The sequence below is a fragment of the Festucalex cinctus genome, chromosome 10 (assembly GCF_051991245.1).
Source record: "Festucalex cinctus isolate MCC-2025b chromosome 10, RoL_Fcin_1.0, whole genome shotgun sequence".
Taxonomy (NCBI): domain Eukaryota; kingdom Metazoa; phylum Chordata; class Actinopteri; order Syngnathiformes; family Syngnathidae; genus Festucalex; species Festucalex cinctus.
This window is the reverse complement of record NC_135420.1, coordinates 24,284,212-24,302,644: the sequence shown is the minus strand read 5'-3', so window position 1 is coordinate 24,302,644 and position 18,433 is coordinate 24,284,212. Positions and strand designations below refer to the sequence as shown.

Genomic DNA, 18,433 nt, shown 5'->3' with positions numbered 1-18,433 from the left:
TTTTTTTTTTTTTTTTTTTTAAACGACCATGTATAGTAAGGCATTTTTTATTTTTTTTTAAATGACCACGTATAGTAAGGCTTTTTTTTTTTAAAAACGACCATGTATAGCAAGGCTTATTTTTTTATTTTTTTTTATTATTATTATTTTTTTTTAAGACGACCATGTATAGTAAGGCTTTTTTTTTTTTTTTTTTTTTTAACGACCGTTTAAAGTAGGGTTTTGTTTTGTTTTTCCCCAAACAACCATGTTAGTATAGTAAGGCGTTTTGTTTATTTTTAAAAAGAAAAACGACCATATATAGTAAGGCGTTTTATTTAAAAAAACAAAAAAAATAAACATGGCGTTTAAAAACAAAACAAAAAACGACCATGTATAGTAAGGCTTTTTTTCCCCCCAAACAACCATGTAGTTTAGTAAGGCGTTTAAAAACAAAACAAACACAAAAGAGGACCATGTATAGTAAGGCGTTTTGTTTATTTTCTAAGGTGACCATGTATAGTAAGGCTTTTTTTTTTTTTTTTTTTTTTTTTTTTTTTTTTTTTAAACGACCACGTATAGTAAGGCTTTTTTTAAAAACGACCACGTATAGTAAGGCTTTTTTTTAAAACGACCACGTATAGTAAGGCTTTTTTTTAAAACGACCATGTATAGTAAGGCTTTTTTTTTTTTTTTTGAAACGACCATGTATAGTAAGACTTTTTTTTTTTTTTTTTAAACGACCATATATAGTAAGACGTTTTATTTAAAAAAAACCCAAAAAAACAAAAACAAAAAACAACCATGTATAGTAAGGCATTTAAAAACAAAACACAAAAAAAATGCCCATGTATAGTAAGGCTTTTTTTTTTTTTTTTTTTAAACGACCATGTATAATAAGGCTTTGATTTTAAACGACCACGTATAGTAAGGCTTTTTTTTTTTTTTTTTTTTAAACGACCATGTATAGTAAGGCATTTTTTTTTTTTTTAAATGACCACGTATAGTAAGGCTTTTTTTTTTTAAACGACCATGTATAGTAAGGCTTTTTTATTTATTTTTTTTAAGACGACCATGTATAGTAAGGCTTTTTTTTTTTTTTTTTTTTTTAAACGACCATGTATAGTAAGGCTTTTTTTTTTTTTAAGATGACCATGTATAGTAAGCCGTTTTTGTGTATGTGTGTTTTAAAACAGCCATTGTTATGGTCCTGCGTCTTAGGGGTTGGAATTAGTCTGTTTTGGCGGTCGTTCCTCTGTGTCCTCCTATACACAGGTGATGTGATCTGCAATCAACCTGCCAGCCGTGCCGCCCGGATAAAAGCCTGTGTATGGTGCTGTTCGCTCTCGGTCCTCTGCGCACTCCCGAGGCTACAACCTGTCATCAGTGGGCTCTGGGTGGCGAAAGTGGCCTTTGGTGTAGGTGGCGTGGGTTTGATTCCCCACCTGGGAGACCATGTTTGTTTGTGTGCGTGTTTGTGTGAGTGAATGGAGAAATAAATAAATAAACAACCTGTCAGCAGGAAGCCGCTGCTGTCTGCCTCGTGGGCTCAGGACGTCATCTTTCATTTGCACATTTTTATACATTATCCTTAGTTCTGATGTCTTTTGTAAATTTTTAACTTTTTTTGTTTTGTTTTGTTTTTTTAAATAAACGTTGCCATTCGTGCACTTTACCTGGTCTCGTCTCCCTCTTTGTTGCCGCTCTGAACCAGCTGGAACACCATTTACAAAGGCATTTTTTTTTTAATGACCATGAAAAGTAAGCCGTTTAAAAAAACAACTAAAAAGACCATATAAAGTAAGGTTGTTTTTTTTTTTGTTTTTTTTTTTAAACGACCGTTTAAAGTAGGGTTTTGTTTCGTTTTTCCCCAAACAACCATGTTAGTATAGTAAGGCGTTTTGTTTATTTTTAAAAAGAAAAACGACCATATATAGTAAGGCGTTTTATTATTTAAAAAAACAAAAAAAATAAACATGGCCTTTAAAAACAAAACAAAAAACGACCATGTATAGTAAGGCTTTTTTTTTTTTTTTAAACGACCATGTATAGTAAGGCTTTTTTTCCCCCCAAACAACCATGTAGTTTAGTAAGGCGTTTAAAAACAAAACAAACACAAAAGAGGACCATGTATAGTAAGGCTTTTTTATTTATTTTTTTTAAGACGACCATGTATAGTAAGGCTTTTTTTTTTTTTTTTTTTTTTAAACGACCACGTATAGTAAGGCTTTTTTTTTAAACGACCACGTATAGTAAGGCTTTTTTTTTAAACGACCACGTATAGTAAGGCTTTTTTTTTTTTTTTTTTGAAACGACCATGTATAGTAAGGCTTTATTTTTTTTAATTTTTTTTTTAAGACGACCATGTATAGTGAGGCTTTCTTTTTTTTTTTTTTTTTTTTGAACGACCATGTATAGTAAGACTTTTTTTTTTTTTTTTTAAACGACCATATATAGTAAGACGTTTTATTTAAAAAAAAAAACAAAAAACAAAAACAAAAAACAACCATGTATAGTAAGGCATTTAAAAACAAAACACAAAAAAAATGCCCATGTATAGTAAGGCTTTTTTTTTTTTTTTTTTAAACGACCATGTATAATAAGGCGTTTTTATAAAAAAAAAAAAAAAAAGCATATATAGTAAGGCATTTAAAAACAAAACAAACACAAGAAGAAAAAAAAGACCATGTATAGTAAGGCTTTTTTTTTTTTTTAAAACGACCATGTATAGTAAGGCTTTTTTTTTTTTTAAGACGACCATGTATAGTAAGGCTTTTTTTTTTTTTTTTTTTTTTTTTTTTTAAACGACCATGTATCGTAAGGCTTTTTTTTTTTAAACGACCATGTATAGTAAGGCTTTTTTTTTTTTTTTTGAAACGACCATGTATCGTAAGGCTTTTTTTTTTTTTTTTTTTTTTTAAACGACCATATATAGTAAGGCGTTTTATTTAAAAAAACAAAAAAAACAACCATGTATCGTAAGGCATTTAAAAACAAAACACACAAAAAAATGACCATGTATATAGTAAGACATTTTTTTTTTTTTAAAGACCATATATAGTATTTTTTTTTTAAAAACAAGGCGTTTACAAACAAACCAAACACAAAAGACGACCATGTATAGTAAGTCGTTTGTTTATGTATTTTTTAAAGTGACCATGTATTGTAAGGCTTTTTTTTTTTTTTTTTTTAAACGACCATAAGGACCACGTAAGGCGTTTTATTAAAAAAAAAAAAAAAAAAAAAAACAAAACAACAACCATGTATAGTAAGGCATTTAAAAACAAAACACACAAAAAATGACCATGTATAGTAAGGCATTTTTTTTTTGTTTTTTTTATGACCATATATATTTAAAAAAAAAAAAAAACAAGACGTTTAAAAACAAAACAAACACAAAAGACGACCATGTATAGTAAGGCGTTTTGTTTATTTATGTATTTTTTAAAGTGACCATGTATAGTAAGGCTTTTTTTTTTTTTAAACGACCATGTATAGTAAGGCGTTTTTATAAAAAACAAAAAACAAAAAAACATGTATAGTAAGGCATTTAAAAACAAAACAAACACAAGAAAAAAAAAAAGACCATGTATAGTAAGGCATTTTATTTATTTTTAAAACGACCATGTATAGTAAGGCATTTTTTTTGTTTTTTTTTTAAACGACCATATATATTTAAAAAAAAAAAAAAACAAGACGTTTAAAAACAAAACAAACATAAAAGACGACCATGTATAGTAAGGCGTTTTGTTTATGTATTTTTCAAAGTGACCATGTATAGTAAGCCTTTTTTTTTTTTTTTTTTTTTTTTAAACGACCATGTATAGTAAGGCGTTTTTATAAAAAAACAAAACAAAAAACAAACAAAAAAAAACAACATGTATAGTAAGGCATTTAAAAACAAAACAAACAAGAAAAAAAAAAAGACCATGTATAGTAAGGCATTTTATTTTGTTTTTTTTTTAAACGACCATATATATAAAAAAAAACAAAAAACAAGACGTTTAAAAACAAAACCAACCTAAAAGACGACCATGTATAGTAAGGCGTTTTGTTCATGTATTTTTCAAAGTGACCATGTATAGTAAGCCTTTTTTTTTTTTTTTAAACGACCATGTATAATAAGGCGTTTTATTTAAAAAAAAACAAAAAAAAAAACCTTGTATAGTAAGGCGTTTTGTTTATTTTCTAAGGTGACCATGTATAGTAAGGCTTTTTTTTTTTTAAACGACCATGTATAGTAAGGCGTTTTTATATAAAAAAAAAAAACAAAACAAAACAAACAAAAAAAAAAAATGTATAGTAAGGCATTTAAAAACAAAACAAACAAGAAAAAAAAAAAGACCATGTATAGTAAGGCATTTTATTTTTTATTTTTTTTAAACGACCATATATATTTAAAAAAAAAACAAACAAGACGTTTAAAAACAAAACCAACATAAAAGACGACCATGTATAGTAAGGCGTTTTGTTTATGTATTTTTCAAAGTGACCATGTATAGTAAGCCTTTTTTTTTTTTTTTTTTTTAAACGACCATGTATAATAAGGCGTTTTATTTAAAAAAAAAACAAAAAAAACAACCTTGTATAGTAAGGCGTTTTGTTTATTTTCTAAGGTGACCATGTATAGTAAGGCTTTTTTTTTTTAAACGACCATGTATAGTAAGGCGTTTTTATATAAAAAAAAAAAAAAAAAAAAAAAATGTATAGTAAGGCATTTAAAAACAAAACAAACAAGAAAAAAAAAAAGACCATGTATAGTAAGGCATTTTATTTTGTTTTTTTTTTAAACGACCATATATATAAAAAAAAACAAAAAACAAGACGTTTAAAAACAAAACCAACATAAAAGACGACCATGTATAGTAAGGCGTTTTGTTTATGTATTTTTCAAAGTGACCATGTATAGTAAGCCTTTTTTTTTTTTTTTTTTTTTAAACGACCATGTATAGTAAGGCGTTTTTATAAAAAAACAAAACAAAAAACAAACAAAAAAAAACAACATGTATAGTAAGGCATTTAAAAACAAAACAAACAAGAAAAAAAAAAAGACCATGTATAGTAAGGCATTTTATTTTGTTTTTTTTTTAAACGACCATATATATAAAAAAAAACAAAAAACAAGACGTTTAAAAACAAAACCAACATAAAAGACGACCATGTATAGTAAGGCGTTTTGTTTATGTATTTTTCAAAGTGACCATGTATAGTAAGCTTTTTTTTTTTTTTTTTTTTTAAACGACCATGTATAATAAGGCGTTTTATTTAAAAAAAAAAAAAAAAACAACCTTGTATAGTAAGGCGTTTTGTTTATTTTCTAAGGTGACCATGTATAGTAAGGCTTTTTTTTTTTAAACGACCATGTATAGTAAGGCGTTTTTATATAAAAAAAAAAAAAAAACAAAAAAAAAAAAAACAAAAAAAAAAACATGTATAGTAAGGCATTTAAAAACAAAACAAACAAGAAAAAAAAAAAGACCATGTATAGTAAGGCATTTTATTTTGTTTTTTTTTTAAACGACCATATATATTTAAAAAAAAAAAAAACAAGACGTTTAAAAACAAAACCAACATAAAAGACGACCATGTATAGTAAGGCGTTTTGTTTATTTTCTAAGGTGACCATGTATAGTAAGGTTTTTTGTTTTTTTTTAACGACCATGTATAGTAAGGCTTTTTTTTTTTTTTTTTTTTTTTTTTTTTTTTTTTTTTTTAAAGACGACCATGTATAGTAAGGCTTTTTTTTTTTTTTTTTTAAACGACCATGTATAGTAAGGCATTTTTTTTTTTTTTTTAAATGACCACGTATAGTAAGGCTTTTTTTTTTTAAAAACGACCATGTATAGCAAGGCTTATTTTTTTATTTTTTTTTATTATTATTATTTTTTTTTAAGACGACCATGTATAGTAAGGCTGTTTTTTTTTTTTTTTTTTTTTTTTTTTTTTTTTTTTTTTTAACGACCGTTTAAAGTAGGGTTTTGTTTTGTTTTTCCCCAAACAACCATGTTAGTATAGTAAGGCGTTTTGTTTATTTTTAAAAAGAAAAACGACCATATATAGTAAGGCGTTTTATTATTTAAAAAAACAAAAAAAATAAACATGGCGTTTAAAAACAAAACAAAAAACGACCATGTATAGTAAGGCTTTTATTCCCCCCAAACAACCATGTAGTTTAGTAAGGCGTTTAAAAACAAAACAAACACAAAAGAGGACCATGTATAGTAAGGCGTTTTGTTTATTTTCTAAGGTGACCATGTATAGTAAGGCTTTTTTTTTTTTTTTTTTTTTTTTTTTTTTTTTTTTTTAAACGACCACGTATAGTAAGGCTTTTTTTTTAAACGACCACGTATAGTAAGGCTTTTTTTTTAAACGACCACGTATAGTAAGGCTTTTTTTTTTTTTTTTTTGAAACGACCATGTATAGTAAGGCTTTATTTTTTTTAATTTTTTTTTTAAGACGACCATGTATAGTGAGGCTTTCTTTTTTTTTTTTTTTTTTTTTGAAACGACCACGTATAGTAAGGCTTTTTTTTAAAACGACCACGTATAGTAAGGCTTTTTTTTAAAACGACCACGTATAGTAAGGCTTTTTTTTTAAAACGACCATGTATAGTAAGGCTTTTTTTTTTTTTTTTTGAAACGACCATGTATAGTAAGGCTTTATTTTTTTTTTAAGACGACCATGTATAGTGAGGCTTTCTTTTTTTTTTTTTTTTTTTTAAACGACCATGTATAGTAAGACTTTTTTTTTTTTTTTTAAACGACCATATATAGTAAGACGTTTTATTTAAAAAAAACCCAAAAAAACAATAACAAAAAACAACCATGTATAGTAAGGCATTTAAAAACAAAACACAAAAAAAATGCCCATGTATAGTAAGGCTTTTTTTTTTTTTTTTTTTAAACGACCATGTATAATAAGGCGTTTTTATAAAAAAAAAAAAAAAAAAAAGCATGTATAGTAAGGCATTTAAAAACAAAACAAACACAAGAAGAAAAAAAAGACCATGTATAGTAAGGCTTTGATTTTAAACGACCACGTATAGTAAGGCTTTTTTTTTTTTTTTTTTTTAAACGACCATGTATAGTAAGGCATTTTTTTTTTTTATTAAATGACCACGTATAGTAAGGCTTTTTTTTTTTTTTTTTTTTTAAACGACCATGTATAGTAAGGCATTTTTTATTTTTTTTTAAATGACCACGTATAGTAAGGCTTTTTTTTTTAAAAAACGACCATGTATAGCAAGGCTTATTTTTTTATTTTTTTTTATTATTATTATTTTTTTTTAAGACGACCATGTATAGTAAGGCTTTTTTTTTTTTTTTTTTTTTTTAATGACCGTTTAAAGTAGGGTTTTGTTTTGTTTTTCCCCAAACAACCATGTTAGTATAGTAAGGCGTTTTGTTTATTTTTAAAAAGAAAAACGACCATATATAGTAAGGCGTTTTATTATTTAAAAAAACAAAAAAAATAAACATGGCGTTTAAAAACAAAACAAAAAACGACCATGTATAGTAAGGCTTTTTTTCCCCCCAAACAACCATGTAGTTTAGTAAGGCGTTTAAAAACAAAACAAACACAAAAGAGGACCATGTATAGTAAGGCGTTTTGTTTATTTTCTAAGGTGACCATGTATAGTAAGGCTTTTTTTTTTTTTTTTTTTTTTTTTTTTTTTTTTTAAACGACCACGTATAGTAAGGCTTTTTTTAAAAACGACCACGTATAGTAAGGCTTTTTTTTAAAACGACCACGTATAGTAAGGCTTTTTTTTTTTAAAACGACCATGTATAGTAAGGCTTTTTTTTTTTTTTTTTGAAACGACCATGTATAGTAAGGCTTTATTTTTTTTTTAAGACGACCATGTATAGTGAGACTTTTTTTTTTTTTTTTTTTTAAACGACCATGTATAGTAAGACTTTTTTTTTTTTTTTTTTAAACGACCATATATAGTAAGACGTTTTATTTAAAAAAAACCCAAAAAAACAAAAACAAAAAACAACCATGTATAGTAAGGCATTTAAAAACAAAACACAAAAAAAATGCCCATGTATAGTAAGGCTTTTTGTTTTGTTTTTTTTAAACGACCATGTATAATAAGGCTTTGATTTTAAACGACCACGTATAGTAAGGCTTTTTTTTTTTTTTTTTTTTAAACGACCATGTATAGTAAGGCATTTTTTTTTTTTTTTTAAATGACCACGTATAGTAAGGCTTTTTTTTTTTAAACGACCATGTATAGTAAGGCTTTTTTATTTATTTTTTTTAAGACGACCATGTATAGTAAGGCTTTTTTTTTTTTTTTTTTTTTTAAACGACCATGTATAGTAAGGCTTTTTTTTTTTTTAAGATGACCATGTATAGTAAGCCGTTTTTGTGTATGTGTGTTTTAAAACAGCCATTGTTATGGTCCTGCGTCTTAGGGGTTGGAATTAGTCTGTTTTGGCGGTCGTTCCTCTGTGTCCTCCTATACACAGGTGATGTGATCTGCAATCAACCTGCCAGCCGTGCCGCCCGGATAAAAGCCTGTGTATGGTGCTGTTCGCTCTCGGTCCTCTGCGCACTCCCGAGGCTACAACCTGTCATCAGTGGGCTCTGGGTGGCGAAAGTGGCCTTTGGTGTAGGTGGCGTGGGTTTGATTCCCCACCTGGGAGACCATGTTTGTTTGTGTGCGTGTTTGTGTGAGTGAATGGAGAAATAAATAAATAAACAACCTGTCAGCAGGAAGCCGCTGCTGTCTGCCTCGTGGGCTCAGGACGTCATCTTTCATTTGCACATTTTTATACATTATCCTTAGTTCTGATGTCTTTTGTAAATTTTTAACTTTTTTTGTTTTGTTTTGTTTTTTTAAATAAACGTTGCCATTCGTGCACTTTACCTGGTCTCGTCTCCCTCTTTGTTGCCGCTCTGAACCAGCTGGAACACCATTTACAAAGGCATTTTTTTTTTAATGACCATGAAAAGTAAGCCGTTTAAAAAAACAACTAAAAAGACCATATAAAGTAAGGTTGTTGTTTTTTTGTTTTTTTTTTTTTTTAAACGACCGTTTAAAGTAGGGTTTTGTTTCGTTTTTCCCCAAACAACCATGTTAGTATAGTAAGGCGTTTTGTTTATTTTTAAAAAGAAAAACGACCATATATAGTAAGGCGTTTTATTATTTAAAAAAACAAAAAAAATAAACATGGCCTTTAAAAACAAAATAAAAAACGACCATGTATAGTAAGGCTTTTTTTTTTTTTTTAAACGACCATGTATAGTAAGGCTTTTTTTCCCCCCAAACAACCATGTAGTTTAGTAAGGCGTTTAAAAACAAAACAAACACAAAAGAGGACCATGTATAGTAAGGCGTTTTGTTTATTTTCTAAGGTGACCATGTATAGTAAGGTTTTTTTTTTTTTTTTTTTTTTTTTTTTTTTTTTTTTTTTTTTTAAACGACCACGTATAGTAAGGCTTTTTTTTTTTTAAACGACCACGTATAGTAAGGCTTTTTTTTAAAACGACCACGTATAGTAAGGCTTTTTTTTTTAAACGACCACGTATAGTAAGGCTTTTTTTTTTTTTTTTGAAACGACCATGTATAGTAAGGCTTTATTTTTTTTAATTTTTTTTTTAAGACGACCATGTATAGTGAGGCTTTCTTTTTTTTTTCTTTTTTTTTGAACGACCATGTATAGTAAGACTTTTTTTTTTTTTTTTTAAACGACCATATATAGTAAGACGTTTTATTTAAAAACAAAAACAAAAAACAAAAAACAACCATGTATAGTAAGGCATTTAAAAACAAAACACAAAAAAAATGCCCATGTATAGTAAGGCTTTTTTTTTTTTTTTTTAAACGACCATGTATAATAAGGCGTTTTTATAAAAAAAAAAAAAAAAAAAGCATATATAGTAAGGCATTTAAAAACAAAACAAACACAAGAAGAAAAAAAAGACCATGTATAGTAAGGCTTTTTTTTTTTTTAAAACGACCATGTATAGTAAGGCTTTTTTTTTTTTTTTTTTTTTTTTTTTTTTTTTTTTTTAATAAACGACCATGTATCGTAAGGCTTTTTTTTTTAAACGACCATGTATAGTAAGGCTTTTTTTTTTTTTTTTTTAAACGACCATGTATCGTAAGGCTTTTTTTTTTTTTTTTTTTTTTAAACGACCATATATAGTAAGGCGTTTTATTTAAAAAAACAAAAAAAACAAAAAAAACAAAAAAAACAACCATGTATCGTAAGGCATTTAAAAACAAAACACACAAAAAATGACCATGTATATAGTAAGACATTTTTTTTTTTTTAAAGACCATATATAGTATTTTTTTTTTAAAAACAAGGCGTTTACAAACAAACCAAACACAAAAGACGACCATGTATAGTAAGTCGTTTGTTTATGTATTTTTTAAAGTGACCATGTATTGTAAGGCTTTTTTTTTTTTTTTAAACGACCATGTATAGTAAGGCGTTTTATTAAAAAAAAAAAAAAACAAAAAAAAAAAAAAAACAACAACCATGTATAGTAAGGCATTTAAAAACAAAACACACAAAAAATGACCATGTATAGTAAGGCATTTTTTTTTTGTTTTTTTTATGACCATATATATTTAAAAAAAAACAAAAAAACAAGACGTTTAAAAACAAAACAAACACAAAAGACGACCATGTATAGTAAGGCCTTTTGTTTATTTATGTATTTTTTAAAGTGACCATGTATAGTAAGGCTTTTTTTTTTTTTAAACGACCATGTATAGTAAGGCGTTTTTATAAAAAAAAAAACATGTATAGTAAGGCATTTAAAAACAAAACAAACAAGAAAAAAAAAAAGACCATGTATAGTAAGGCATTTTATTTATTTATTTTTTTTAAACGACCATATATATTTAAAAAAAACAAAAAAACAAGACGTTTAAAAACAAAACAAACACAAAAGACGACCATGTATAGTAAGGCGTTTTGTTTATTTATGTATTTTTTAAAGTGACCATGTATAGTAAGGCTTTTTTATAAAAAAAAACCAACAAAAAAACATGTATAGTAAGGCATTTAAAAACAAAACAAACACAAGAAAAAAAAAAAGACCATGTATAGTAAGGCATTTTATTTATTTTTAAAACGACCATGTATAGTAAGGCATTTTTTTTGTTTTTTTTTTTAAACGACCATATATATTTAAAAAAAACAAAAAAACAAGACGTTTAAAAACAAAACAAACATAAAAGACGACCATGTATAGTAAGGCGTTTTGTTTATGTATTTTTCAAAGTGACCATGTATAGTAAGCCTTTTTTTTTTTTTTTTTTTTTTTAAACGACCATGTATAGTAAGGCGTTTTTATAAAAAAACAAAACAAAAAACAAACAAAAAAAAACAACATGTATAGTAAGGCATTTAAAAACAAAACAAACAAGAAAAAAAAAAGACCATGTATAGTAAGGCATTTTATTTTGTTTTTTTTTTAAACGACCATATATATAAAAAAAAACAAAAAACAAGACGTTTAAAAACAAAACCAACCTAAAAGACGACCATGTATAGTAAGGCGTTTTGTTTATGTATTTTTCAAAGTGACCATGTATAGTAAGCCTTTTTTTTTTTTTTTTTTTTTTAAACGACCATGTATAATAAGGCGTTTTATTTAAAAAAAAACAAAAAAAACAACCTTGTATAGTAAGGCGTTTTGTTTATTTTCTAAGGTGACCATGTATAGTAAGGCTTTTTTTTTTTTAAACGACCATGTATAGTAAGGCGTTTTTATATAAAAAAACAAAACAAAACAAAACAAAAAAAAAAAACAAAAAATGTATAGTAAGGCATTTAAAAACAAAACAAACAAGAAAAAAAAAAAGACCATGTATAGTAAGGCATTTTATTTTGTTTTTTTTTTAAACGACCATATATATTTAAAAAAAAAAAAAACAAGACGTTTAAAAACAAAACCAACATAAAAGACGACCATGTATAGTAAGGCGTTTTGTTTATGTATTTTTCAAAGTGACCATGTATAGTAAGCCTTTTTTTTTTTTTTTTTTTTTAAACGACCATGTATAATAAGGCGTTTTATTTAAAAAACAAACAAAAAAAACAACCTTGTATAGTAAGGCGTTTTGTTTATTTTCTAAGGTGACCATGTATAGTAAGGCTTTTTTTTTTTTAAACGACCATGTATAGCAAGGCGTTTTTATATAAAAAAAAAACAAAACAAAACAAAAAAAAAAAAAAAATGTATAGTAAGGCATTTAAAAACAAAACAAACAAGAAAAAAAAAAAGACCATGTATAGTAAGGCATTTTATTTTGTTTTTTTTTTAAACGACCATATATATTTAAAAAAAAAAAAACAAGACGTTTAAAAACAAAACCAACATAAAAGACGACCATGTATAGTAAGGCGTTTTGTTTATGTATTTTTCAAAGTGACCATGTATAGTAAGCCTTTTTTTTTTTTTTTTTTTTTAAACGACCATGTATAATAAGGCGTTTTATTTAAAAAAAAAAAACCCCAAAAAAAACCTTGTATAGTAAGGCGTTTTGTTTATTTTCTAAGGTGACCATGTATAGTAAGGCTTTTTTTTTTTTTTTTTTTTTTTTTAAACGACCATGTATAATAAGGCGTTTTATAAAAAAAAAAAACAAAAAAAAAAAAACATGTATAGTAAGGCGTTTAAAAACAAAACAAACACACAAAAAAACAACAACCATGTATAGTAAGGCGTTTTTTTTTTTTTTTTAAACGACCATATATATTATTTAAAAAAAAAACAAGGCGTTTAAAAACAAAACAAACACAAAAGACAACCATGTATTGTAAGGCGTTTATGTATTTTTTAAACTGACCATGTATAGTAAAAAAATACAAAATAAAAAAACTAAAAAAAATAAAAGACCATGTATAGTAAGGTGTTTAAAAACAAAACAAACAAAAAAAACGACCATGTATAGTAAGGCGTTTTATTTATTTTTAAAACGGCCATGTATAGTAAGGCTTTTTTTTTTTTTTTTTTTTTTTAAACGACCATATATTATTTAAGATCCTTGAAACCCTGCATTTCATATTTTAATTGAAAATCATGTCTTGTGTAGAAAACAAAAAAAAAAAAAAAAAAAAAAAACAGCAACAACATAATTACCCAAACAAAAAAGAAATTTTATTCGCATTAGCCACAAGGAAAGATAATCTGTTTCAAACAGAAGAAAAAGCATTTGCTTGTTTCCCCAAACTGTCCTGCAGTGACTTTACAAAACATGACCAGCATTTTGTCATAACAAATAGTAATAATAACATCGGAACAATATTAAGACCCCTCAGCCCCAAGTCCGCCACCCACACTATAACACGAATGAGTCCAGCTCTGGCAATAAAGCAACACATACACACGAAACACATGCAAACTCATCTAAAGAGTCCTACCGAAGAGTAGACAGAGAAGTCTGGAAAAAAAAGGAGTGAAAAGAGGAGGAGGAGGAGGAGGAGGAATGAGGAAGGTTCAGGAGGATGTGCAGCGCCACCTGGCGTCCCCGGCGGGATCCAGCAGCTGACTGCCGAGACGCGTTTTGATCACACTGCAACAAGGAACCACACACACACAAGAACCATCATGTCAACTGGTTGTCAAAAGCCAAAGACTTGAGGAAGTAAAGCTGCACTGCCATAGTTGGCCACAAGAGGGCATCATGCGAACACAAGCAGAGTCAAAGAAAGTTAAGGGAAGTAAGACTGGAAACTGACAGATTGCCATTCATAGTTTTGTTTTGTTTTTGGTTCATTTATAGTTTTAAGATAAAAAAAAAATAAAAATAAAAAAATGTGTCACATTAACCCCCCCACTAATTACAGATATTTCAACTTCAACATGACCTTGCAGAATGCCTAATTGTAGCCTAATTGTAATTGATAAGCTGCAAATAAATCAACAAGTGGCGATTTGTTCACTCCGACGGACAACGTTCATCACTGTTTAACATCGGTACTTTATGGAAATGAATATTAAAGAACATGGTTAGCAGAGGATATTGCTAATTAGTATGTACCGGTAGCTAATAATAAAACCTTGAAATGGATTAACTGATTTTTGGGTGAAACATGCTTTTAGTCGAAAAATGCAATTTTCTAAAAAATAACAATAATAATAATAAAACAAATTATATATATATATATATATATATATATATATATATATATATATAATTTTTGTTTGCTTTAACGTATGTAATATCAGAAAATTAGATTTTTTTTCTTCTGAAAAGTATTTTTGTCAGAAAAATATTACTTTTTTTCGCAGAAATGTAAATTTTGTTTAAGAACTTTTTGAGAACCTTTTATTCGATTATTTTATTATTATTATTATTATTATTAATAATAATTAATTAATTAATTTATTTATTTATTTAGGTGGAAATAAGCTTTAACAGAAAAAATTGAGAGGCAAAAAAAGCTCTCAAAAACATTGTACAATGATTTGATGGTGAAATTTTTTCTCTCTCACAGAATATAGAAAGATATTTTAGTCATAAAAATGTGATTGTTGAAAAAAAAAATCTTAGAAGAATAAAATGTTATTCTTGGTGTATCTCAACTTTTGAGATGAATTCACTCGAGTTTGTGATTTAATTTACTGGCTGCCTAAATGATGCAATACTGGACTTTCAGTGCTGGTGTATGTTTTTCCATTCTGTTCCGCCATCTAGTGGTGGTGTATTTGATTTTGAAGCTTTCCTGGATCTCAAATTTTTGGCTTGCAACACGCACAAACAAACAAAAAAAATCCTACAAACGACAGCTTGTAGAAACCTGTAAGTTGCTGCACTTTATATCTCTATGTAAAAAAATTACTCGTTATTTGATCGTTCTCCTTCTTCTATCAGCTGTTGCACAAGTACTTGTACTCACTGTTTCTGCAAGAGGTTCTGCTGCTGCTGCCGGTACGACTCGATCGTGTGCTGCGGCAAAAACTGCATCAGCTCCAGAGACTCTTTGATCTTCACCAGAATCTCGTAGATTTCGCGTCCTTTTATCTGAAAGAGAAAGCCGGTCAAGTGGTAGCGATGCGGCGAAAACAAAATGGAGGTCGTCAAAACAGATGGTGAGGAAGAAGAGGTACTCACAGGCAAGCAAAACACCTCCTCGTCCGTGGATCTTCTCTTCTTGATGGCCGACATTTGGATGCCGTGAGACGCCTGACGGAAGGCTGGAAAAGTCGAAAGAGGAGAAAGGCGGGTAAGCGCGAGAGGCGGTGACGTTTACGGATCTACTATGGCAGAGCGGGAAACAAGGAAGGCGGAAGGGAGGTCATAACATTTGCATAGGCCGTCACCCCAAGCGAAAAATCACGACAATTTCTTAACAATATCATTGTTCCGTATAAACCAAAAACCGACCCAGAATGTGGGAACAAAGTCCACTTCCAAAACCAGATGACAGCTTTGAATTGCCTGCTGGGTCACCTTCAAAACCCCTTTGCAAGCTTAGGGTATTAAAACGGAACGGGACAAAATGTAAAAAAAAAAAAAAAAAAAAAAAGCCGTCAAGCCCGTCACCAAGCCCCCCCAAGCTCTACTTACGGCGCTTCGTACCGTCACTGCTCTTTGTGGCGTCCGTGATGTGTTGCTTGCGGATGCTGTCCTCGTCCGCCTTGCGGTCGCGACCCGGACAGGCGCAGATGCGAGCCTCGAAACAGCGGCGGCCCAGAACTTGACCACTAAGACACACATCATCATCATCATCATCATCATCAACAGCACACGTGGAGGTTGGGAGTTGTCAATCTTGTACTTCAAAATATAAATTGAATTTTGAATAATTTAATGTTTTAGTTTGTGTTTGTTTGGTGTTCTTACTCTCTGGTCTCCAGGGTGACGATGATGAGAATGGGCCGTCGGTTCATGCCGCCCACGCAACTGGAGTTGCACATGAAGTTGTATAAGATGGTGGTAAACTCCGTGCCCACCTGATGGAAACAGGAAGTGAGGTCATTAGTTGTTTTTTTTTCTCCCCCACATGAATCAGCATTTAGTCCTGGTCACATTGCCTGTAAAAGTTGTTCTTTCCTGGCTTTTGACCATGTCACTATTTTGTATAAACAGTGCAGAGACGGAATGTGGAGGTATAAAGTTGACCAGGCAATTTTTCACCTCCTGCGGTATATAGAATACCCCTTCGTGCTTATGAAAAAAGCTGGTATTTTCTTCTACAATGCTTCTACAAAGTCATCTTGGACATTTTCCGCATTCTGAGGTAGTAATATCGAAAGCCCCTTTTACACTACCAGGAAAGTCATTTATCCTCTGTACAGGAAAACCTGTCTTCACAAAAATAAAAAAAATAAAAAATAAAAATAAAAAAATAAAAAAATAAAGACTGTATAACTAGCACAAGGACAGAATAGGGTGACAACATTTCCTTTCAGAGGTAGTACCAAGAAAAAAAAGAAAAGAAAAAAAAACATTTTCCTACCATTCTTCCGTGTCCCCATAAAAAAAACCAAGTATACAATCCTCGATTCTCACCTGAGGTGGCTCATAGGGCACCAACACGCTCTGCCTCCCAGTGATGGAATCCTCCACATACTGGGCGTGGCTATTGCCCTCCACACGGATCAGGTGACTCGGAGGTGCGATCTGACCTGGAATACGGAATACACCGGCGGTCAATGCATGCCCAGAAAAATCAATTGGTCAATCAAAGCAATCAATCAATCAACCGACCGTCGTTGAACTCTCGGCTGAGCTCGTGGTTGGGGCAGCGCTTGACCACCTCGGTGACGTGTTCCGCCTTCTTGTAGACGGGCATGGCGCGGATGACGGCGCCCTGCGGCGGGGTGGTCAGAACTTTGATCTGGATGGGACACGTCTTGGCGATCTGGCAGTACAGCTTCTTCAGGTCTGTGGAGTACTGAGAGCAGGAAAGAACACAACAGGGGAGACATGAGTGGAGTCGACGCGGACATTTTTCGCATTCAGAGGTAGTAGTGGAATGTCATGCTGGCTTGTTAAAAAGCCAACATTGTTTGTCTTTTGTCCTTTCTGTCGATGACTGTCACTTTTAGAATGATTATTAACGTTATCGCCCCCATTTAAAAGAAGAGGCCTGTTACTACCGTTTTTATCAAGGTCTCTGCGTGAAAGAAGTTTGGAATAAAAGGATTACGGTCACTTACAAGCACACAACAACACCACCACCAGGCTGAATAGAAGAGACGGCTGGACGGGGGTTAACACCTGTTACCTGGACCCAACCCTGCCTTGTCGCCCTCTGGCAAAAAGGAGGTTCAAGACAGGACTGTGATTACCACCCACTTGAATACGCACGCACATTTTGGGCATCCTTGAAGATGTCTGATGGAAAGCCTTGTGGTACTTCCGAGCGGCTCCATAAAAACAAACCCTGCAGCCGCAATTAAACCAGGCCCGGCTTTCATCTTTTAAAGGGGGGTGGGGTAGAACGGGGTGGGGACTGGGTGGTTGGGGGGTAACTTACCTTAGCTAGGCTATGCCAGCACCACCTTCCAATCTTTCTTAATTCCTTCCTTATGTTCCCTTACTTCATGAAATAATAAAAAACAAAAAAACATATTCCTACTTTTGGTCCTTACATATATATTCCTTCATCAGTCCTTCCTGCTTTCACTCTTCCTTCCTCGCTCGCTCGGCGACCAATCCGGCCGAAAGTGTAACAAAAACATGAGGCGGTGGCAAAGACGGATGGCTGCACTCGAACCCGACACTCCCCCGCACGCCGCCGTCACTCTGCTAAATGAGGCGGAAAAGCTTCAGATTTGGGGGGGGAAATCGAGCTGAATGTGACGGGACAAAGAGACCGGTCAAGGGTGTCCAATTGTCGCCAATTTTCCGCCTTTCTAGGTAGCTTCTCACACGGCATGCTTTCATTGTCGCAGTTCTGTTAGACGGCACGGACACGAATGGTCAAACTGGTAATTTTGACCCTTTCAGAGGTAGTATCGTAAGACCTTTCACGCTGCCTTTCAAAGACGACATTTGCCACCCTTTGTCAGCGTTGCTGTTCTGTCCAAACGGCACTGAGGTTGAATGTGGGATCATCGTCAAGCTGACAATGTTCCGGCTTCGGAGGTAGGAGCACAAGCTCCGTTCACACTGCCCATAAATTAAGTCAATTTTTCCATCTCTGTCCACTGTTGTTTAAGAAAAAACATCACAAAATCAATGCAGAAAAGGGGACAAAGTCAACCTGGCAACCATTAAAACTTGCTAGTTCCTTAACTTAGTACCGAATGACATTTTTTTAAAAATAAAGTTTGGCGTCGATGGTCTTTTTCTGTGTGCTGTTTAAAATAATTACAGACTGCGGCTTTTTGTGTAGCTGCGGGCTAAAAACAAAAGACACAAAACACACGCATACACAAACCGAGGAGAAAAGATCTAATCTTTCTGAAAGTTTGTTTAGATGATATCAAACTATCCCAGGCTCGCACCCACCCAGGAGAAGTGCGAGGAGA

The 18,433-nt window shown here is 30.7% G+C and overlaps 1 protein-coding gene across 11 annotated transcripts in view; it reads right to left on the bottom strand.

Annotated features, from left to right (window-relative positions):
* The window catches only part of tp63 (tumor protein p63), a 93,210-nt gene that overhangs the window by 25,969 nt on the left and 48,808 nt on the right, over nucleotides 1–18,433 (bottom strand). For 7 of the 11 annotated variants that reach the window (XM_077534251.1, XM_077534249.1, XM_077534255.1 and 4 more), the window contains 6 exons: nucleotides 16,665–16,851; nucleotides 16,467–16,582; nucleotides 15,798–15,907; nucleotides 15,522–15,658; nucleotides 15,066–15,148; nucleotides 14,851–14,975 (listed from right to left, as the gene is read on the bottom strand). In XM_077534251.1, coding sequence (XP_077390377.1) covers nucleotides 14,851–14,975; nucleotides 15,066–15,148; nucleotides 15,522–15,658; nucleotides 15,798–15,907; nucleotides 16,467–16,582; nucleotides 16,665–16,851 — 758 coding nt within the window. Of the gene's footprint in view, nucleotides 1–13,086; nucleotides 13,524–14,850; nucleotides 14,976–15,065; nucleotides 15,149–15,521; nucleotides 15,659–15,797; nucleotides 15,908–16,466; nucleotides 16,583–16,664; nucleotides 16,852–18,433 lie in introns of those variants that run through there. The other 4 variants (XM_077534250.1, XM_077534260.1, XM_077534258.1 and 1 more) reach the window with 2 other exon arrangements.